General features: G+C 40.2%; 2 protein-coding genes across 2 annotated transcripts; one reads left to right on the top strand and one right to left on the bottom strand.

Annotated features, from left to right (window-relative positions):
* Nucleotides 1–626: 626 nt before the first annotated feature.
* Nucleotides 627–7939, top strand: Tim23 (translocase of inner mitochondrial membrane 23). The gene is made up of 4 exons (XM_067764699.1): nucleotides 627–840; nucleotides 978–1260; nucleotides 7056–7225; nucleotides 7291–7939. The coding sequence occupies exons 1-4, from the start codon at nucleotides 789–791 to the stop codon at nucleotides 7404–7406; spliced, it is 621 nt and encodes a 206-aa protein (XP_067620800.1). The 5' UTR covers nucleotides 627–788; the 3' UTR covers nucleotides 7407–7939.
* Nucleotides 7940–10999: 3060 nt separating this feature from the next.
* Nucleotides 11000–15629, bottom strand: Gpb5 (Glycoprotein hormone beta 5). Its single transcript, XM_067769388.1, has 3 exons — nucleotides 15560–15629; nucleotides 15138–15476; nucleotides 11000–11241 (listed from the first exon to the last, which is right to left on the bottom strand). Exons 1-3 carry the CDS (start codon nucleotides 15560–15562, stop codon nucleotides 11077–11079), a joined length of 507 nt encoding a protein of 168 aa, XP_067625489.1. The 5' UTR covers nucleotides 15563–15629; the 3' UTR covers nucleotides 11000–11076.
* Between the last annotated feature and the right edge of the window lie 8234 nt (nucleotides 15630–23863).

The following is a 23863-nucleotide window of genomic DNA, read 5'->3' as shown; positions in this document are numbered from 1 at the left end:
TATTTGGCGCTTAACCTTTTAACAGCTGATTCGACCAACCTTATGAGAATCAATGCAATCGATTATTGGTGCCGCTAAGGTCGTAACCGTATCGTAGCCAACCAATTGGGTTTTGGTTTACCGTCGTAACAATAAACAGCTGATTACGTTAGGGATACGGATACAGCGATACGACATACGGCACCAATGACTCCGTACTTCGTATCTCAGACATTGTAAATTTTACCAAGTAGCGCAACTAACAGCTGATCGGTGAAAATTCGCACATTCACACGAACAGTTCTCGACTCAGTTTCAAAACAAAACTTTAGATTATTTAACTCAAATTTTAAAGTGAGATAATCTTTACGAATTTATGTACATAGAATATATAAGGCGTTTTTGTTGTTATTAAAACAGTAGTTTTATTTTTATTAAAGCTTTTATCAATTTTTTTTTTAATTTCGAAAAAACTCCGAACACCATTCCTTCATTTTATGACATTCGACTGCCTAGTCCACTGCCTTCCACTCTATTCGCAACATAACCTCTGTTTAAGTTGCCAAACTATATAGTAAACAATGATCTCAGATTTGAGTGTGAACAGCGACAGGCGACAGTTTACTGTGAATACCTCTGTTATCGATTTGGTTCAGTTTGTGTGTACATGTGCTTAACATATGTTGCTGTCATTTCAGTCTGGTTAAAAACGTACGGGGAAAATTCCACTCAATACTTAGTAGGGCAAATATTGGTTACATTTTTATAAAAAATTATAGTTCTGCAAATAAATCACAGCAAAAATAACAATGAGCGAAGACTACTTAAGTCAACCACTATCGCTGGGCCTATCTACCGCAGGTAAATTACAATAAAAGCGTTGGCGCTGTATACAGTGCCTACATTACGCAATTTTACTATAATTACATTATTGTAAGGATCCTTGCATGTAATCAGTGATGGTTTTTATTTTTTCTGCTTACGTTATTGAATTAAAGATGAAACACGGCCAAACCGATCGAGTGCGACATCAGCAACAACGGCGTTCGGCACACCAATATCACCATATTTAAACTACGACCCGCGTTTCCTTCAACAGCAACAACCTGAATTTATATTTCCTGAGGGTGCAAATAAACAACGTGGACGTTTCGAATTGGCATTCTCACAGATTGGAAGCTCAGTAATGATTGGTGCGGGGGTAGGTGGTTTTGCTGGATTATATAATGGCCTACAAGTAACATCAGCATTAAAACAGACGGGAAAACTTCGGCGGACGCAGTAAGTACTCCACACACGTATAGATTAAGGAGTATAATTTTCTATAGTCTCATATGGTATACATCTTACAAAGTAAGATCAATGGGACTACAGAAAACACCGTTTTTTTAGGAGCTCAAAAACGCCCATTTGTGGCTGTAAGGGTCAGACGAGGCGATTAAACACGTTTGCACTGACAATAATAGCCCATGGTCAAGTAAAATCCCGAGGGTTTTGGGGAGTGTTATCGATGTTGATGGTTCTTTGCTGGATAACGACCCGGTACGTTCCGGTAACAAAGCACCATTAAGGTACTAGCTCGACATTCTCGGGAACGATTAATATGACCACATTAAACGTCGTGTTGTTGTATTAACGATAAAGACACTCCCCGATGGTTTTGAATTGTTGTGTTATTGATGCTGATGGTCCTTTGCTGGATAACGAGCCGGTACGTTTCGGTAACAAAGCACCATTAAGGTACTAGCCCGACATTTTCGGGAGCGATTAATATGACCACATTAAACCTTCTAGGCCATAGGATCTGGTTAGTAGAATAGGCTATCGTGGAAATTGTGGAAACACAAATGAAGTAATAAAATAAAAGTGTAAGTGCCGTATCGTGCTTTAACAGGATGTGATTCGATGGATGGTTTATGGTTTCATTGCACGAATTGATTTCTCGATGAATATATTATTTACTCCTTGAATGTGTTCCCGTGTCCAACGCCTGAAACCATTGAGTTTACTCTTACGGTGGATAGAGAGATATTAATAAAAAAAAATGCAGCGGATTGGCATAACTGATATTGAACTTAAATGGTTCCGCAACTATTTGAAGCAGAGAAAGCAGAAAACAGTTATAAATGCTGTGACGTCGGATGAATTAGAGGTACGCATAGGGTTACCTCAAGGCTCAGTATTGGCACCTATACTTGTTGTTGTTGTTGTTGTTGTTGTTGTTGTTGTAGCAATGCTCGCCCCACCTAATAGCCGCGACCGATGTTGTTGTTGTTGTTGTAGCAATGCTCGCCCCACCTAATAGCCCCGACCGATCACAAATTGTCATCAATATCCTCTAACGGGAGTCCAAGGAAACTTGCCGTTTCAACAGGGGTGGACCATAAGGAAAGGGGTGTTAGAGGCGTTGGTTCCACATTACAATTAAAGAGATGGTTGGTGTCATGTGGGGACACATTGCAAGCAGGGCATACATTTTGTATGTCGGGGTTGATTCTGGATAGGTAAGAGTTTAACCTGTTACAGTATCCAGAACGCAGTTGAGCAAGAGTGACACGCGTTTCCCTGGGGAGTATGCGTTCCTCTTCTGCGAGTTCTGAATATTTTTCTTCAAGTACTGGATTCACCGGGCAATTCCCGACATAAAGGTCCGACGCCTGTCTATGGAGTTCACCAAGGACCTGCTTGTGTTTTTCCGCTTCATACGGCTGGGTTCTCAGGTGCCGTATTTCCTCAAAATGCTTACGGAGATGACTCCTTAGGCCCATAGGCGGTGCTGGTTCGTCAATCAGATGTCTGTTGGGATGCCCAGGTTTCTGGGTATTCAACAGAAACTGTTTAGTCAGCATCTCATTTCTCTCCCTGATGGGGAGTATTCTCGCCTCATTATGCAGATGGTGTTCTGGGGACATAAGAAGACAGCCCGTGGCGATTCTGAGAGCAGTATTTTGGCAGGCCTGTAGTTTCTTCCAGTGGGTGGTTTTTAGGCTTGGCGACCATATGGGTGACGCGTAGCACGTAATCGGCTGGCTTTGTATGTGGTCAAGAGCGTTTCTTTATCTTTTCCCCAGGTACTGCCAGCAAGGGATTTGAGGATTTTATTACGGCTCTGAATTCTTGGAACAATTGCGGTTGCGTGCGCACCAAAATGTAGATCCTGATCAAACGTCACACCCAAGATTTTGGGGTGTAGGACAGTCGGTAGCGTAGTGCCATCGACGTGGATGTTCAATATGGTCGACATTTGGGGCGTCCATGTTGTAAATAAGGTCGCCACCCAGATAATTTGCGGTCCACCTTTTAAGACATGGGGGAAGGGTGGCCCTTCCAGGTCTTGCAGTAACGAGCCATGGTTGACCGTATCAAAAGCTTTTGATAGGTCTAACGCTACGAGTACTGTTCTATGGTGGGGATATTGATTCAAACCGCAATTTATCTGGGTGCTAATGACATTTAGCGCGGAGGTAGTGCTATGGAGTTTTCTGAAGCCATGCTGATGAGGGGCTAGCTGCAAATGTGCTTGGAAATAAGGGAGCAAAATGGCTTCAAGCGTCTTTGCCACTGGCGATAGGAGAGATATCGGAGGATATGACTCACCTACGTTAGCTGGTTTCCCAGGCTTTAGTAGCGGGCCCACCTTGGCCATTTTCCATTTCTCGGGTATGACAAAGGTGGAAAGAGACAGGTTGAAGACATGCGCTAAATATTTGAAACCCTCTTTCCCTAGGTTTTTAAGCATCGGCATGGCTATGCCGTCTGGGCCCACTGCTTTGGATGGTTTAGCGCGACCAATGGCGTCCTCAACCTCTCTAGCGGTGATGGTAATTGGTGACGCGCTGAGTTTGTGTTTATGTGCGTGTCTATTGGCTCTCCATCTATCTTTGTCGACCGTAGGATGCATTATATATTGTCGGCAGAAAGCGCTCGCGTATTTTTTCGCATCCGACAGCACCTTATCGCCAAAGGCGATGGAAACTTTCTTTGTGCTTAGTCGGATTCGATAGGGACTTTACGGTGGACCAAAGTTTACCTACACCGGTAGAGAGGTTACAACCTCTTAGGTGCTCTTCCCATTTCGCCCGCTTGTGTTCGTCCACAAGCAATCTGATGCGTTGGTTTATATCCCTTATTTTGGGGTCGCCTGGATCAAGCTGTCTTATAAGGTCGCGTTCCCTCGCTAAGCTCGCGGCCTCCGCCGGGAAGTGGGGCCGGATTTCCGGAATTCTCCCGGCGGGAATGAAATGTGCCGAGGCGGATTCAATGACCTTACGGAAGGCACGCTCCCCTTGGCGGGCATCAGTCGGGATAGGGAGGGCAGCAAAGCTGCTGTCTGTTGCAGATTTATATTCTTCCCACTTTCCTTTTTTGAAGTTTATGAAAGTGCGTTTTTCGGTGACGATGAAGTCGGCGGTACGCTCGAACGAAATAAGTATGGGCAGGTGGTCGGATGCCAATGTTACCATCGGCTGCCAGTTGACGCAGTTTACGAGTTCTGCGCTCACGATTGAGATATCTGGCGAGCTATGACAGCTTCCTACCATACGTGTGGGGGCGTCTCCGTTTATTGTGCAGAACGTCGTTTCGTCTATTTGATCCGCCAACATCTCACCCCTACTGTCCGCCCGCAAGTTTGAATGCCATAGGTCGTGATGGGCATTGAAAACGCCTAAGATAATGCGATTGTTGCCAGTGAGTAAGGCCTCGATATTAGGGCGGTATCCACTGGGGCAACAGGTGACAGGAGGGATGTAGATGGTGATGATTTCTAGATTTGCATCGCCTGACCGGACAGATAGGCCTTGACGTTCTAAGACATTGTCACTGCGGTCGATGCCAGGATCAAATATATGATATTGCACAGAGTGGTGTATAAAAAACGCGAGGCCGCCTCCATTTCCGCTCTCGCGGTCTTTCCTGTGGACATTATAACCAGAGCAGGTCTGCAATGCAGATCTTGCTGTGAGTTTAGTCTCTTGAATCGCAGCAATGCGGATGTTGTGCCGCTTCATGAAATCGACTATCTCCGTAATCTTCCCAGTTAGTCCATTACAGTTGAACTGCAGAATTCTGAAGTGCATGAGGGGTGACGCCGCCACTCTAGGGGTAAGTGAGGGGTGACTAAGCCTAGGTTGTGGAAGGCCAGTACGCAATTGCTGTTGTGGCCTTGGGACTGGGCGCCCTTGGGCAAGCATTGGGGTACCCGGATGATTTGGGTTTGCGACCTGGCAACATGGCGCGATGAAACCCGTCGAGGGGTTGCCGTCGCGGAGACCAGAACATCTAGGAAAGTGGCACCACCCAAGGCAGGAGCTGCATTGAGCGGATGTCGCAAACCTATATATTCTGTGCTGGCAGACGGTGCAAACGGAGGCAGGGACTAAGAGTCTGTTTCCCTGACCTGCACGATTGCTGCCAGAAAAGAGGGGGGGGGGGGGGGGGGGGGGAAGAAGACGGGGGCAGGGGCTGATGCTCAGCATTGCTACCAGCTCTACTACGAAGGTAGTAGTTATGAGTGGTACCAGCTGTTTGAGTTGTTGGCGCCGTGGGGCGCGAGCAGCAGCGGGTACTTGTTGTGGCTTGCTGAGCAGCGAAGCTGCTGGAAGGTAGTGGGGATACGCTTAGGCGTAGACTACGGGACGCCCTTGGGCGTGAGCAGCAAGGAGCCACAAAAGATTTATAAAAGTTACGTGGACGTCGGGTTTTGGGATCAAGCCCAGAACAACCTGTCCGATGCAACCATCCCTTGCACGAGACACACTGAACAGAGTATGACCGTCCTAAAAAGATTCTTTTCTGGCAAATGCAGCAAAACCATTTCTCAGGACCGGGGTCAGGAGACGGACCCGGATTGGGTTCGATACCTTCCCGGAGTAAGAGAATATGTAGCAGTCCTGCTGCAAGGAGCTGCTGGGAGGATGACAATTTGTGGGAGGGACGAAACAAATTAAATGGGGTCACACTGAAATGGCAGTCCTTGGTCGGGAAAAATCCCGAGTCGCTCCGGTGCATAGAACCGACTGCCTTGGGAAGCGTGGCACCTATACTATTTCTTATATACATAAATGACATAGTCAATGCTATCGAAGGTTGTGAAATTAGACTTTTTGCGGATGATGCATTAATTATGATAAGTGAAAATAATATTAATACTGCACTTGCGAAAATGCAACATGAACTAAATAACTTGTATCAATGGTTGTGTGGTAATAGACTGAAACTAAATATTAATAAAACTAAATATGTGATGATAACAAGGAGGAATATCAATGAGGATGATATAGCCGAGCTAAAAATAAATGATGAAATCATACAAAGAGTTAATAGTATAAAATACTTGGGAATAATAATTGATAATAAACTCAAATTTGAAGATCATATAAATTATACAACTAAAAAAGTTGCTAATAAAATAGGAGTCATGCAGAGAACTACTAAATACATTCAAAAAAAGTACAAAATAATTTTATATAAATCAATTATAGAACCGCACTTCGTGTACTGCCCGTCCATTCTATTCATAATATCGGATAAAGAAGTAGACAAACTCCAAAAGCTTCAAAATAGATGCATGAGATTTATTCTTCAGAAACCTAGAGATACACGAACGGCTGACATGTTAAAGACTTTAGACTCGTTAAGTGTGAAACAAAAGATTTTTTCCACTCCATGAAATCCATATTTAATATAAAACATGGAAATGTACCTGAGTATTTAAATAAAAATATAGCATTAGTTGAGCAAACTCACAACATAAATACGAGGAACAAACATAATTTCAAATTGCCGTTTTTTAGAACTGAAATTGATCAACAGAACATTTTCTGCAAGGGTCTGAAAAGTTACAATGATCTGCCTATGGATATAAAAAGTTGTAACGAAATAATAGTATTTAAAACAAAATTATATGAATATTGTAAAACCTTAGCTATATTCTAATTTACTAATTAGGCTTCTGGCCGTAATAAATAAATAATCTAATCTAATCATTTAGTATTTGATAATTTTAAAAATAATCCCCAGATTACTATATTTTCTCATGCATAAAATATTCAAACAATTTTTTACACCCCATCAAGATTGCTTAACCATATAATGAAACAAGGCTCAGGCACTGCAAATACACTGGGGACACTTGCTGTTATGTATTCAGCTTTTGGTGTGCTATTGCAAAATGTACGTGGTGAAGATGATGATATCAATACGCTCATTGCAGGCACAGCGACTGGTTTACTATACAAGTCGACTGGTAAGTAATACGCCATTTATATTTATAAATTATTTCGAATAAAACCACTGTTTACTATATTACAGCTGGTTTGCGGAAATGTGCAATCGGTGGTGGTGTGGGGCTTGGCATTACGACGCTTTATTGCCTCTTCCAATTAAAGCGAACGAATGCAGGTGGTTCGGGTCTGAAATTCCTGTAATTCCATACACAAAATGCTGTAAAAAATTGGACTGGTAGACATTATATAATGATTTGACTACAATATTTTGTATGCATGTAAGGTAATTTCTTGGTTGCGCGTAGTAGTGGCTTAGGTATTTAGTATGTAACTCCAATTTTTTCGTCCAGTTTGGATGGAATGGATTTGCGTTATATTGCTCTATATGTAACGCACTCGAACGTACTACATAGCAAATCTAAGTTCTAAGTAGCGCTCGTTTTGTAATTTTTATTTTTTACCTTTATTAGTTATTAAATTGTGATGATTTAAGTTGAACAAACAAACACCGAATACATTTTGCTTGGTAAGCAAAAACGAAATAAAAAACACCAAACGAAAGCGAAGCAAAAAAATCTTTGTTAACGCAAAGGAATTGTGTGTGTGTGTCTACATTGGTGTAGTAAATTAATATTTACACAAACAGCAAATAGTTGTACAATAAACATAATTATAGAATTTAACTTAAAATAAAACTAAACGCTTGGCAAATGTTATACGATAAACAGGTAAAACCCTAATTTCAATAAAACCATGGGCAACAACTGATATATTGTGCTCGATTAACCTCGTTCATAAATACAGCTGGGATATGCTGCTTTGAACGGCTAATCGAAATAAGACAAGCTTTCATTAAACCGACGACGATATGTACCACTCAACGGTGTTAATAATAATAAACGCAACGGATTAATACCCTCCAAAGCCCGCCCAACCGACACGAGGGGCGCATCCGCATGACGCACGGATTTTGTTTTTTCCGAGTTGTTGATAGGCGGGGGTTTGTTAAGCGCCGAGATCTAAAACTGCTCAGCTACAGAATAAAAATCATCAGCTGAGTATTATATACATAACAGTTGAAAATTATACATATAGTAAATTGTTAAATAAGTTAACGCTTTTAGCATATAAAGATTTTTTTTTATATTTTATTTTTAATTGATATTAGAGAAAAATTGTAAGTTTACAAACGGCGATGGTTACTAAGACATGTTTCTGAATTTCACTTCTTCATCAGCTAGCTTTTCGGGAGCTGAGCGTTGAACTCGAATCTCCAACATTCATATCAGTGCACCGATAGAGAAGTGAAATTCAGAAACATGTCCTAGTAACCATCGCCGTTTGTAAACTTACAATTTTTCTCTAATATCAATTATTTATTAATTTTTATATGTATTTAATTAGCGAGCTTTGCTCATATTGCTTTATACAATATTTTATTTTTATTTTGTTACGAGTTAAGATAGGACAGTTTTCCTTATAGTAAAAAATGAATCCATTATATCAAATGAATTCGAATGAGAGTTAAAATCATGACACAAATACCGAAAAGGTTCATTTAATTCGAATATAGTTCTGCACTGCCTCAAAAGAAGAGGTTTGTAATGTCTTGAAGCACGTGATGGGACATTGAAGTATACTTCGTTTAAAAGAAAGGGGCTAGACATTAGTTCATTCAGTAGTTTAGTCATAAATAATATGCCTAGCATTTCTCTACGACTAGCGAGAGTTGGAATATTGATAAGCTTTAACCGACTAGTATAAGGTGGAAGATTATACACAGAGTCCCAATGAAAATGCCTTACAAAAAAAGTAAAAATTGCTTCTGTATTGACTCAAGCCTATCTGCATGAACTTGATATCGCGGATTCCAGACTATTGATCCGTATTCTAGTATTGATCTAACTAATGTGGTAAAAAGGATTTTGGTTACATAAGGGTCACTAAATTCTTTAGACCATCTCTTCACGAATGATAGAACACCTCTAGCCTTATTGGCAGTAGTCATAATATGAAGTTTGAAACTAAGTTTAGCATCCATCGGGACTCTCAAGTCAAATTAATTTACTGATACAAGACAATTATCAATTACGTAAGAGGCTGCTGGCAAAGATCTCCGAGAGAGGCACACGAATTTACATTTATTGATGTTCAGCAGCATTGAATTCGCGTTGCACCAAGAAACTAAGTATTTTATATCCGCTTGAAGCAAGGGACGTTCTTCAATAGACGCATAGGACCTAAAAAGTTTCACATCATCAGCATACATTAAAACTTTGGAATGTTTTATTGTGGTACATATATCATTAAAAAGTAGCAAGAACAGAATTGGACAGAGATGACTCCCTGTGGGACGCCAGGGGAACATTAATGACATCTGAAAGAGTATTTTTAAAAATTACTTGTTGCGTTCTACCGCAGAGATACAAAGATATCCACTGGGGAGACAAGGTTGGAAGCCAAGTCGATCCAGCTTGTGGATAAGCAAGGAGTGGGAAACTTTGTCAAATGCTTTACTGAAATCAGTGTAAATAACATCGGTGTTTTTCTCTAAATCCATTAGAAACATGAGTTGTGAATTCAAGTAGGTTGGTAATGGTAGATTTGCCTTTACAGATCTATGTTGAGAGTCTGCAATCAATGCAGAAATGGAAAATGTTAGCTGATTGGTAACAATGGCTTCAAATACCTTTGGGATGACAGACAATCTTCCAATTCCTCGATAATTTTCTACCTATGACCTACTGCCGTTTTTGTGGAGGGATATTAGAAAAGATTCCTTCCAAGCAGCAGGAATAATACCATGTTTTAGGGACATGTTGAATAAAGCAGTTATGGGATGATAAATGTGCCCAGCGCTTTTTTTTGAGAAAAAATGTGGAACATAGGTCAGAACCGTATTTATAAGATTCCTTCAAAGACGTTAAATATGTAAAAACGTGAATCAAATTGAATGGGATTCAAGGGGTTTATAAGCGCAATACAAATTTTTATAGCTTCAGAGCTTCCGCAACCCAATTGTCAACCTCACTTACGCAAGGGGAATCCTGATACAAATATAAATGTATCATACATATATTTAGTAGGCGAGGCTGGCGGCTCCAAGTTCCTCATGGAACTAGAGGGTGGGGGATGACCTAGAAGATTTAATGTGGTCATATTTCTCGTTCCCGAGTTGGTCGCGCTAGTACCTTATTACATGCGGTAAAGGAACAACATCGATAACGCTACGCAAATTCTTCGCAGAGTGCCTTTATCGCTACAACAACAACGAAAAGCACTCTGTCGGTCCCTATACGAAATAAAAAAGTTACCAAACCCGTCCTGTAATTTGTAGCTTATGTTGAGAGGGTGCCAAAGCGGTAGGTTCGCGAAAATAAACTTTTCATTTTTATCCTTGTAAATACCGTCGAAATTGTTTTTTGATTGTAACATTGGTCTTTTGAGCCCTGCAGTCGTTTCGAAATAGTCGTTTTTCACCGTTTCATGCAACGAGAAGCATACTTTCAGGGGCTTCAACTCGGTTCGATTACAAACCTATGCGAAAATGGCCTCAGCTCGAAATAATGGCACAGCAGTTTTAAAAATCAGACGTTAATAAGCGAAGTTATATTGTGCTTAAAATTGTAGCAGCTTTTTTTGGCCACTTTTATTCTCAACGCAATCTGATGTAGTACACGTAAGTTTTGCAATAAGAAAACAAAACTATTTGTTTTTTAAAACATTTTTGTTTTATCTGCATTTCGTACATTTAAAAATATAAACAAATATTATTATTTTTTTTTTTGGTGAAAGCCCTGCTTCGCTGCCCTTAACTGATGACACTTAATTGATAACCTTGCCAATTTAATGCACATAAAAAAGCTGAATTCTAATAATCCAAAGCATCCGAATCGGAACCAGTTAAAGCTAACACTTTAACTCCGGAACGTTCATCGAGTATATTATTGACTGGTGCCTCACAGCTGGTATCCAACGTAGAGCAAGTGTGACAATGACAGCTACCTGCTTCCATGTACTCATAGCGGCGTGCTTCCTACAATTTTGTGCAAATACAAAAACAAATTTGAAAAGTCATAAAGTGTAAAAGCTAATTTTTCAGTGCGACTTTAAGTTAACTAGAGCTGAGCAATAAAGCTTTAGGTAAACGGCTAAAGTAGCAAAGTTAGACAAAGCTTAACCTGCACTGCATCTTAAAATTGCACTGAAAAACCGGGTCTACCGGGTAACCGTCTTGCAGACATGGTTTGTAATTTTTGCCATACCAATTTCATTACCTAATGTGAAACTAATTTTATAATAACAATTTTGATTTTGGATTTTTTTTCAACATTAAATATGATATACAAGTTTTCTTTTAGTTTGTTTATTAAATTTTAATTTTTGTTAACCCAAAACAAGAAAACCGAACATTATATACTCAGCGTGACCTTCAATTGTACATTTCATTTCAGATAACTTACTTTTGTACATAACACGTAGCACCGCCCGTTTAAAAAAATGTCTCCCCATTTTCTCTTACAATAAAACTTGATAAGTGAAATATCATTGATTCAAACCTATTTTTTGCTAAGTTATACGTTATTATTCTAGTCTACGACCCTTTTAAACCTTTTAAACTTGTTTTATATCTAAGTTGCCGTGGTCTTTAACCGATCCCGTCAATTTTTACCAGAAATATTTACTGTTATAGGGAAAATTTGTGTACACAATTTCATTACGATCCGTTAATTTTTCTTCGAGTTATGGCTCCCGAAACATAGAAAAATACTTAGTCATAAAAGGGGCGGTGCCACACCCATGTTCAAAAATTTTACTGTTTTCCAATTTAATGTTATAATTCATTGCCACGCCCATTTTTTTAATTTGAAGTTTTTTCTATTTGTTATTATAAATCCACTTGGGAAATGAAATACCATTGATATAAAGCTCTTTTTTGCAAAGATATATCTTATTTTATTCCTCCACGACCCTTTTAAAAAACTTTTATATAAAAGTGGCCGTGCTCCTTAACCGATTTCGTAAATTTTCTTCAAAGCATTCCCTATAGTAAAGTCAACCTCTCTGCCGAATTTTGTTACGATAGGTTTAACGATTTTTGATTTATGATTAATAATATTTGTAAAATTGATTTTATCAGAAGAGGGCGGTGCCACGCCCATTTAAAAAAATGTTTCCAAATTTTTATCAAGAGTCTCAATATCAGTTTACATGTCAAATTTCAAAATTCTAGGTGTTTTATTTACTAAATTATCAGGTTTTTTGTGTTTTCCAAAATTTTATATATATAAAAAGTGGGCGTGGTTATCATCCGATTTCGGTCATTTTCAATACCAATCCATTCTGGGTCCAGATAAGCTCGTGTACCAAATTTGGTGAAGATATCTCAATATTTACTCAAGTTATCGTGTTAACGGACACACGGACGGACGGACGGCTCAATCAAATTTTTTTTCGATACTGATGATTTTGATATATGGAAGTCTATATCTATCTCGATTCCTTTATACCTGTACAACCAACCGTTACCCAATCAAAGTTACAATACTTTGTGTACAAGTACAGCTGAGTATGAAAAATTGCATAAGGAGAACTATAAAAGCCAATTTCAAAAAATTTAGAAGCTTTTAAAAATTTCATGAAAATTTCCGAATTTTTATTTAGAGTTTCAGAACATAATTTGAAATAAGGTGACAAAGTGTGTAAAATTTTATTTTTTATATTGCAAATGCAGCCAAATTCATAGGCGTAGTTCTGGACAAAAAACCGAACTGGAAGGACAACGTCATTTAGCGCCAAAAGCAAGCGTTCATTGCACTATATTCTTGTAAAAAAGCCATTGGTGGCCAGACTTGAGCAAGGCGTCAAACCAAAACTTATTCTGTAAAGTCCACAGATCTAGTATGATCAGCATAAGTGGTGATCTGAGAATAACGCCTTCTTCAGACCATTCTTGATATCCTACCATTGAATCTAGCTGGTTATCGAGCAACGGCAACGCTAGCCCTATGCTTAAGGGTGTTGTCCAATTGGAATAATAAAACCATAGGGCACTCTAGCACACTAAACAAATAGTTTTCTTCCTCCTAGCAGGGATGATTAGCGGAGTTGAATAGGTGACTTGCTCTTGACGGACCATATACTTATGCATACAGACGCGGTTGCAAGCTAAACGCCTTCAGACTTCCCGATTACATTAGTGTCTTCCAGGCAAAAGTATCAGCAATCATGGAAGCCGCATAGCTAGAATAGGGACTAACAATATGGGCAACGAAATTGTCGACAGCCCGTCTGTTATCAAATCTCTTGGCTGTTACTCGTTCAATTCTGAACTAACACTAAACGGTCGCCGATATCTTCAAGAGATAGATAGAACAAAACCGTGTACACCTCACATGGGCCCCGGGGCACAGGAACATCGTGGTAAAGTTTCATTGCAGATGAACTCCCCAGGCAGGGTATGACCAGGTAGATTCTGCCTGACCAACAACACTTAGGTATGCCCTTTTATTTACCGTAAACTTCACATTTGCAAGACCAATTACACTGAATTACATATTATAAATTTTTTGAGGAAATCAAAAAAATTAATTACTTTTAAACATTCTCGCAATGCTACTTAAGCATTTATTTTTAATTGAGATCCATATTCCGTAGCTAAAGAAATAAATTGCAATGTATTAACTGAAATTGCACACTTGAAACTCCCTGTAATGCTCATTTTTTTTGGTATATATAAAAAAAAAAAAATTCACAAAAAAATGTTCTCTCATTACCTTGGCACTGAATGCCATGCTGAACATACATCCAGTACATATTGCGGGAAAGGCAGCCGCGGCACGGTCGTTGGCCAGGCTTCGTGATATGGGATATGCGCTTTCTGACTTCGGGCACTCTAGCCTTCTTACTAGTTTCGACTTTATATCGGACAGGACGGACTATTGTATGCCGATAACTGTTGCCTATACAACCTTCACCCCAGTTTTCCCCCGAGAGAGGAGTGGGGAAGAGGAATTATCTAGGGCAGGAGACCGGTTAACTTGTTCACGGATGGGTCGAAGTGGGACGGAAAGGTTGGTGGGGGGTCTTTTGTCAAGAGCTAAATATAAGCCGCAAGTTTAAGTTGGCTGATCACGGAAGTTGCTGCGATTAAGGCTGCGGTGGATGAAATGCTGTCCAGTGCTACTACGGTTAGGAAATTTAATATCTACTCTGATAGCCAAGCGGCTATCAAGGCCTTGAGTTCAACTACAGTGCGCTCTAGGGTGGTCTGGGAGTGCCTGACCTCGCTTGCGATTGCATCGAACTATTTTAAAATTAAGATTATCTGGGTCGCGGGCCATAGCGATATCACGGGTAAATGTCAAGCGGATCTCTTAACCCGCAGCGGTACAACTGGATTCCACTGGCCACCTGAGGTTTGCTCCTCCAGAGCTGGGTCTCGAATCAGCTCAGCAAATGTTGGGCGGACACCACCTCTTGCAGGGTAGCAAAATCTTTCTGGCCGTAAAAGGATCTCCTGTCATGTCTGCCGAAATAATTGCGTTCACTAAGGCTTACCTAACAATGTTCATTGGGGTTTTGATAGGAACACTGTCCCATGGGTATCTATGCGGTATGTCTCAATATACTGGAAACTCCATCCTGCTGTTGCTGTATGGAGGATGATGAGATGGAATCACCAAATCACTTTATGCTTGATTGCCCAGCGAGGATTTATCCAAGGTTGGGATATCATGCGGAACGATGCTCTAAGTAGCTAGATCTACGTCATCGTTATTTTTGTTGTATGTGGTATCACAACTGACCTTCGTGTTGTCCAAGTGAGCTTTCCTTATCAGGGCAGCTACCACCTAACCTAACCTAACCGTCGAATTTAATTTTTATTGTAATCTAATTACAACTACCCAACACTGTTTTTTTTTCGCTCACCTCACTAGCCTCGGGATGACAATTTCGTAAAACCGCTACAGCTGGTTGACGCGTCGCATGCACACAAACCGGATGAAATGAACGTTTATATGGAAATTTCCAATCGGAAATCTCACTAGAGTCACAGCGACCCCAACACGAGCGTACACTTACATAATCCCAACACTCACGGCCCTGTAGATCAGCTTGCGTGATACGGTATGTGTAGAGACGTTGATGACAACCGAGTGGTGCAGTGGTAGGACTACTATTGACGGGTTGTGCCTCCAATACTTGGCTCAATGATGGGGTTGAAATCGTTAGCAGCGCAATCAGCGCAAACGTGTTGAGATATTGAGTCTAAAATAAAATAATAAAATTTTTAATGTTATTTTTAAAATACAAGCTAAAAAAAACAGAAATTCCATTGTAAATCCTCCTACCATTGCAGTGACCGTTTGACGCTTTTGGTGGTAGCTCGTAACTGCGCACAGTATTGAGTTGTTACCGAAAGTAGCGTAGATGAAAGAATGACATGCTTTCGTTTATTGTGCGCGTCTTTTATTCAAGTTTCTATTATTTCTTATTTTGATATACATCTCAACAAATCAAAGACACTAACAGCAACACAATGGTGCGAGTACATGTGTCCTGGATTAGTGTAAAAAGGAGAGAGTATTATTAAAGTATATCTTAAATGATATTGGATTTACATACTTTACTTTAAGCGTTACGTATGTATGTAAATAAACACTTCCTGATGTACTACACTTGTTGGGTTGTGTAGAGCTTGAAGAAGGCTCGATTGAAAGTTACCTATTTTAATGACTTTGATAAATATTTAAGATAAGTGTACATGAAAGGCCCGAGACCTTATTTGGGAGGGCACCTCATTGATTTATTTATAAGCGCTTAATCGCCTTGTTGTTGTTGTTGTTTTAGCGATAAGGTTGCTCCCCGAAGGCTTTGGGGAGTGTTATCGATGTGATGGTCCTTTTCCGGATACAGATCCGGTACGCTCCGGTAACAGCACCATTAAGGTGCAGGCCTGATGGGAATCGGAAACGATTTATACTTACTTACTTAATTGGCGCTTAACCGTCTAAACGGTTATAGCCGTCCAACAAGGCGCGCCAGTCGCTCCTTCGCTCCGCCAACCGGCGCCAATTGGTCACACCAAGGGTGTTTAAATCGTTTTCCACCTGGTCCTTCCAACGGAGTGGGGCCACCCTCTACCTCTGCTTCCATAGGCGGGTTCCGATAGAAACACTTTCTTGGCCGGAGCATCATCTTTCATTCGCATAACATGGCCTAGCCAGCGCAGCCGCTGCGTTTTAATTTGCTGGACTATGTTGATGTCTGCGTATAGCTCGTACAGCTCATCATTAAATCTTCTTCGGTACTCGCCATCGCCAACGCGTAGAGGTCCATAAATCTTTCGAAGAACTTTTCTCTCGAACACTCCCAAAGCCACTTCATCTGCTGTTCTCATGGTCCATGCTTCTGCCCCATATAGCAGGACGGGTACGATAAGTGACTTGTAGTGTGATTTTCGTTCGCCGAGAGAGGACTTTACTTTTCAATTGCCTACCTAGCCCAAAGTAGCATTTATTGGCAAGATTGATTCTTCGCTGGATTTCAGTGCTGATGTTGTTGCTAGTGTTGATGCTGGTTCCCAAATAAACGAAGTCTTTTACTATTTCGAAATTATGGCTGCCAACAGTAGCGTGGTTGCCAAGGCGCGTATGCTCTGACTCTTTGCTGGATGATAGCAGGTACTTCGTTTTGTCCTCATTCACCATCAAACCCATCTTTACCGCTTCTTTTTCCAGTTTGGAGTAAGCAGAACTAACAGCGCGGGTGTTTAGGCCGTGATATCAATGTCATCAGCATATGCCAGTAAAATTGCACGCTTTTATAGTATATTGTTCTAGTGCGGTTAAGTTCTGCAGCTACTATAATTTTCTCCAGCATCAATTTAAAGAAATCGCACGATAGGGGGTCACCCTGTCTGAAACCTCGTTCAGTTTCGAACGGCTCGGAGAGGTCCTTCCCAATTCTGACTGAGCTGATAGTGTTGCTCAACGTCATTTTGCACAGCCGTATAAGTTTTGCGGGGAAACCAAATTCAGACATAGCGGCATATAGGCAGCTCCTTTTCGTGCTGTCGAAGGCGGCTTTAAAGTCGACGAAGAGGTGATGTCTGTCGATTCTCTTTTCACGGATTTTTTCCAAGATTTGGCGCATTGTGAAAATCTGGTCGATGGTAGATTTACCAGGTCTGAAGCCGCACTGATAAGGTCCAATCAGCCGGTTCACGGTGGGCTTCAATCTTTCGCACAATACACTTGAAAGGACCTTATATGCGATATTAAGAAGGCTAATTCCGCGATAGTTGGTGCATTTTACAGTATCCCCCTTCTTGTGGACTGGGCAAAGAACACTTAGATTCCAACCGTCGGGCATGCACTCGTCCGCCCATATTTTGCTAAGAAGCTGCTGCATGCGCCTTACCAACTCCTCGCCGCCGTACTTGAATAACTCTACAGGCAATCCATCAGCGCCCACGGCCTTGTTGTTTTTCAATCTGGTTATTGCTATTCTAACTTCGTCATAATCGGGCGGGGGACATATATTCATCATCATCGATTGCGGGATCGGATTCTTCATCTCTGCGCGGTGAATTGCTGCCTCCATTTAGGAGAGCAGAGAAGTATTTCCTCCATAATCTAAGCACCCTCTGGACATCAGTTACAAGGTCGCCGTTTTCATTCCTACAGGAGTTTGCCCCGGTCTTAAAACCTTCCGTCTGTCGCCGTATTTTTTGGTAGAATTTTCGGGCGTTATTCCTGGCGGCTAGCAGCTCAAGCTCCTCGCACTCACGCCTTTCTGCTTCTGCTTTTTTCTTCCTGAAAAGGCGTCTCGCTTCCCTTTTCAACTCACGATAGCGTTCACACACTCCTCTTGTCGCGCTCACTTTTAACGTAGCCCTGTAGGCAGCGTCTTTTCTTTCGGTTGCAACGCGGCATTCTTCATCGTACCAGTTGTTTTTTCAAGGCCGCCGGTAACCAATTTTTTCCTCGGCGGCAGTACGAAGTGCTTTGGAGATATGCTCCCACTGCTCCTGTATTCCTTCAGGATGAGTTGTGCTCTCAGAGAGCAGGTGTGCGAGTCGAGTTGCGAAATCATTGGCAGTCTGTTGTGATTGAAGCTTTTCGACGTCTAGCTTTCCTTGTGTTTTTTGTTCCTTGTTTTAGCCGCGTTGAGGCGGGTGCGTATTTTGGCTGCAACGAGATAATGGTCCGAGTCAATGTTAGGTCCTCGGATCGTGCGCACATCTAAAACACTGGAGGCATGCCGTCCCTCTATCACAACGTGATCGATCTGATTGCGAGTATTTCGATCAGGAGACAGCCATGTAGCTTGATGTATCTTTTTATGCATGAACCTCGTGCTAGATATGACCATGTTTCGAGCACCGGCAAAGTCAATCAGCCTCAGTCCGTTAGGAGAAGTTTCATTGTGTAGGCTGAACTTTCCGACTGTAGGGCCAAAAACACCTTCTTTGCCCACCCTGGCGTTAAAGTCGCCAAGCACGACTTTTATATCACGACTTTTATATCATTGTTCATAAAAAGTGTCTTTCACCTCATCGTCTTTCTCCTCTGTCGGCGCATGGGCGCAGATGAATGATATATTAAAAAATTTTGCTTTTATTCGTATAGCGGCGAGACGCTCGTCCACAGGCGTGAACGCCAGCACTTGGCGACAAAGTCTCTCTCCCACCACGAATCCGACGCCGAAACTGCGCTTATTCGTATGGCCACTCCAATAGATGTCACAATTTTTGATCTTCTTTCTTCCTTGCTTCGTCCAACGCATTTCTTGGATGGCGGTGATGTCAGATTTTGCTTTGACGAGGACATAAACCAGCCGGGCATCTGCACCAATCCCATTCAGGGAGCGGACGTTCCAGGTGCATGCCCTCAATTCATTGTCCTTCAAACGTTTGCCATGGTCGTCATCAATAGAGAGTGTATTTATCCGATGCTTGGAACGATTTATAAGGCCACATTAAATCTTCAGGCCATCCCTTCCTCCCCACCACGAAGTTCCATGAGGACCTTGGGGTCGCCAGAGCCTCGCCTGCTAGTGAAACAGGATTCGCCGCGGATAGGTGAGGTTGACAATTGGGTTTGGAGAAGCTATATATTGCGCTGTCAACCTGAAGGGTTGTGCTACACAGCCCCTTGAATCTTGTATTTTAGTCGCCTCTTACGACAGGCATACTTACCGCGGGTATATTTTGACCCCCTAACCCGCCTTGTCGATTGCGGCAGTTGAGTAACAAGTCACGCCAGCTAGCTCTATTTCGCGAAGCTTATAGCAATTGGCAGCACCAGCGTAGATTAAGTCTTCCTCCACCTATTTCTTTCATTTAGTGTAGGGCTCCACTTTCCTCTGCTTCCAAAAATTTTTCAATAACATGATCTAGCCATCTTTCGGAGAACTTTTCTCTCGCACACTACAAGCAAACTCTCATTTTCACTCGACCTCGTCCTTAAATACGTCAGGAAAGATATGATTAGACACTAATAACGTAACATGCAGCGAATATGTATATTATTCACTCGCCCCCTTATATACTTGAGTCTTCATTTATATCCTAGAAATTGTAAAGCCACAGCGCAGTTAAATGGAAGACGAGCGAGAGGGAAAAATCAAGTGAGATAGTGGAAAAGAGAAAGGTTGGAAAAATAACCAAAGACATATGTAAACCGCCGTGGCAGCTTCAAAGAAATCGCTGCGCCGTGTGCGAAATGACGCTTAGCAGTAACGGCAATCACAGCTCTCGCCCCAATATAAAGGGCCAATTAAACTTCCTTAACCCTAACGCCATAGTCGTAACCATACCCATATCCATAACCATCTCCATTGTGATCGATTAATGGCGCCTTAACCTAAAAATCGTGAAAATTTCATAAAATTGAAAAAGACGCAAAAAATTACAAACATATTCCACAAAAAATAAATCTCTTAGTCATAACGTATCCATAACAATGAATAAAATCTACAAAAAGTTATTAAATTCACCAACTCAAATATTTGTAGGTTATGGATAGGACGAGAAACCAAAAAGCAATTGGTTAGCTATGGTATGGTTATGGCGTTAGCGTTAATCGACTACATTGATTTCCATAAGGTAGGTTCGATCAGCTGTTTTATCTGGTTATGGTTTTATGGTTATAAGTCACCATTAATTGGCCCTTAAGTTACCTGCGATGTGAACGCATTAGCCCGTGATTTGTGCTGCGACTAAGTAACGGTTAATATCTCAGCGACTGTATATACTGCAGTATAGTCGGTTATGCCAACGTCCTCGATAGCGTAGTGCGAAACCCACCAGCTTACTGCGAGACCCAACGCTAATCACGGAGTTATTGATTGTTATTTTTGCTGCTAATGTTTCTGCTTTGACAAGAGCTGTGATTGCTCTTAATGATAGCATGATTTTGAATTGCTATTTAGATAATAGTGATCTCATGACAGTGTTTAGTCACAGTCGCGGATAAAATTCACAGCAATTCAGAAGTGACATTAGCAAATTACGTTGTTCCTCGTAAATCGCGGTACCTACCAGTTATACAGGGAGCCAAAAGACGACGTAGATAAAGAAAAAAAGCGATAGTGAGAGGAAAAGGGAGAGTATGGGAGAAGAAATAAATAGAGGAAGAGTGATAAAGCTAGAGGACATAAGAGGAAACTGTGATTGGGAGAGCTAGTGAGACAGAAGCAAATAGAAAAGGAGGAGAAGCAAGTTTTGTGAGAAGAGAAAAAATGATAACCCTAAACATTGTGGCCCGTAATCATAGTCGAAATAAAATAGAGTTTTATTGGTCTAAGCATGGTTCTAAATTAAATATCATTTTAAGTATGTTATAGTCCACTTAAACACTATTTTATCTCTAAAAAAAAGTATTTTAAATTTAAAATGACATGAGCGCGATTTTAATTTTTTAAAATAGGTTTTAAGTTGGTGGTCTGCTGTCAAAAGTTGCGAGAAATTAAAGAATTTGCTTTTTAAATGCAGTGAACTTAAATGGAAGTGAAAAAAGGCTTCCCCGACAAGCACGTACACGTCACAAGCTAATTTATTATACCTAGAATGCGTATTAATATGTTTGTGACGAAAATTACACAATCTTAAAATGTGGGATGGTTACTTGGCTCCACATATGCGAACTCTTTAATTAACACTATTCCGCATTCAAAGATATTTGTGAGTTTTGATATTTTAGTATCTTTTGAGGAAAAAGTAGCATCCTATACACTGATTTTGGCATAAAGTTTAGAAATAAATATTCAATGGAAGGAATTTCGGGAGAGGTGTCAAATGACACGTTTTAATTTCGGAAGCAATAATCCGAAGGCGGTAAAGTAATGTTTGTACTCTGTCAATATATTTTTGCAAAAAAAAAAAAAAAAGTTTAAGATTTTCATGTGGTTGATGTAATTTTGGTGATATTGTTGTATACAGAAAAGAATTAACTAAAAAGGCGTTTTGCGCTGATACGATTTTCACCAGTTTCGCAGCCGTTTGAGAGTAATTATTCGGTTTTTTGTGAATATCTTTTAATAAAAGAACAATTTCTTATTTCCGACTTCTACATATTGAATTACATTACAGAATTCTTGAATTCAATTTTGCTGGCATTTCCTTTTGTGTACTCTATTCTATATTGGAAAACTATACTAAACTCCCTTTATTTATGCTGACTTTGCGAAGACAAACCTAAATTTGATTTAACCTGATTATCATTGAATGTCCTGCATACTCGAACTTATTAGTATCGAGGTTAGAGATATCCCTATTCGGTTTCGGGTCTATTAAATTAAACGGCTTTAACGGTTAGGGTCACCTAACATTTAAGGTTTGCATCGTTTTGGCCGTCACATCTGTCTTAATGCAAACAACTTTTCTTTACAACATTCTTACAAACTATATAAACTAGTAGAAGACCCGCCAGACGTTGTTCTGCCCTAAATTTGGCCTATCTGCATACATTTTAATAAGCTTTTTCCGTCGGACTCTGCCTTCCCCCCTCTTCACTTTTTCCTAATCCTTTTATTCACTCCTCCCTCCGTCTTTTTCGCTCCATCTATCTCCAACTTCGTCTCATTCTATCTCTTTCTCAATCTCTCTTTTTTCTTCTCTCAATTTCTTCTCATTCTTCTGCATCCCTTATTGCCTGTCCCAGAGGGTGGTATTTTATTCCAGTCCCAGTCCCAGTCCCACTCCGAGTCACAGTCCTAGTCCTAATCCCAATCCGTCTCTGGATAATATATTACTCAGTACTAAAGCACTCATTAACAGCTTTCATTTGATATCCATATTATATAAACACTGTCTAGGCATTAACTGGCCCACGTTTTGGCCTATATCTCGAGACCCTAGTCACCCAGGGGTATGAAAATTACCCTCTACTAAAGCACTCATCAACATCTTTCATTTGTTATCCATATTCTATAAACACAGTCTAGGAGTACTCGGGTCCACGTTTCGGCCTATATCTCGAGACCCTGTACGTGGATCGCAACCAACTAACACACATTTTAGCCTTTCTTTTTATATATGGGGTATTCCATCCCATTTCGACCAATTTTGAACCCGACCCCTTTAGAATTGGCTGAAAGTTTTTCTTCTTTTTCTAGCTTACGAAAGACGTTGTTCAGAATTTTTTTAAATTTTTTCATCCAACTAAAAAAAAGTTATGAATTTAAAAAAACACCGTTTTTGTTTTCAAAATGCTATAACTTTTTAAATAAAAAAAAAAATATAAAAAAAAATCCGGGATTAGTGGGGATGATTGCAGAATTAATTGAAGTTTTCTATGAGGAAAAAAAATGGCGAAATTCGAAAAATCTCGAAAAACTGAAAAATTAAAAAAAAAACTTTAAAAATTTTTTTGTATTTTTTCCGAAGAGTACATTTAAAAACAAATTAAAAAAAAAAGATCCCAAACGGTAATTTTTGAAAAAGTTATAGCATTTTGAAAACAAAAACGGTGTTTTTTTAAAAATTCATAACTTTTTTTGAGTTGGATGAAAAAATTTGAAAAAATTCTGAAAAACGTCTTTCGTAAGCTAGAAAAAGAAGAAAAACTTTCAGCCAATTCTAAAGGGGTCGGTTTAAAAATTGGTCGAAATGGGATGGAATACCATATATAGATTTTTATTTTTTACACTTCACTATAATATTAAGACGAAATGCAGATTTTCGTTGCTTTTGAAATTCGGCTTAAAAATTGCACATGGAACAACTAAAGACTCTCCTGAATTAAAAAAATTTCATAGTACCTCTAAATCGCGGGCCCCCTCAGAAACCCCGGGCCCGAGGCAAAAAAATTTCTTCATAACGCCAATCAATGCCTTTTTTTCATGCGGATACCCTGTCCATGCTTATTTTAGCTGTAAACTGTGTTTAATATGTCTATGACAGACCAAAATTTTAAATCCCATTTTTAATTTAGGCAAAATTGTAACTAAAGAGTATTTTAGTCAGCGACTATGATTACGGGCCATAGACTACATATTGATTTTAATTTCTAAAATCTAGTTATTAGATAAAATATGAGCAGCCATTTAAGTAAACATTTAAAAATTTGTAAATAATGCAATACGCCCGTCGTTTACAAAAATTATTGAAAAGCCCTATTGGGAAATGATTTAAGTAATCGAATGGCGAT

This window comes from Eurosta solidaginis, chromosome 2 (genome assembly GCF_040869045.1).
Source record: "Eurosta solidaginis isolate ZX-2024a chromosome 2, ASM4086904v1, whole genome shotgun sequence".
Taxonomy (NCBI): Eukaryota; Metazoa; Arthropoda; class Insecta; order Diptera; family Tephritidae; genus Eurosta; species Eurosta solidaginis.
This window is presented reverse-complemented; position numbering and strand designations above follow the sequence as displayed.

Coding starts and splice junctions, on each gene's coding strand:
- Gpb5 (XM_067769388.1), bottom strand. Junction 11,242..15,137: donor GTCATCCCGAGGCTAGTGAG/GTGAGCGAAAAA, acceptor ACAAAATTGTAG/GAAGCACGCCGCTATGAGTA.
- Tim23 (XM_067764699.1), top strand. CDS start 789: ATGAGCGAAGACTACTTAAGTCAACCACTATCGCTGGGCCTATCTACC. Junction 841..977: donor GCTGGGCCTATCTACCGCAG/GTAAATTACAAT, acceptor ATTGAATTAAAG/ATGAAACACGGCCAAACCGA. Junction 1,261..7,055: donor GGAAAACTTCGGCGGACGCA/GTAAGTACTCCA, acceptor CACCCCATCAAG/ATTGCTTAACCATATAATGA.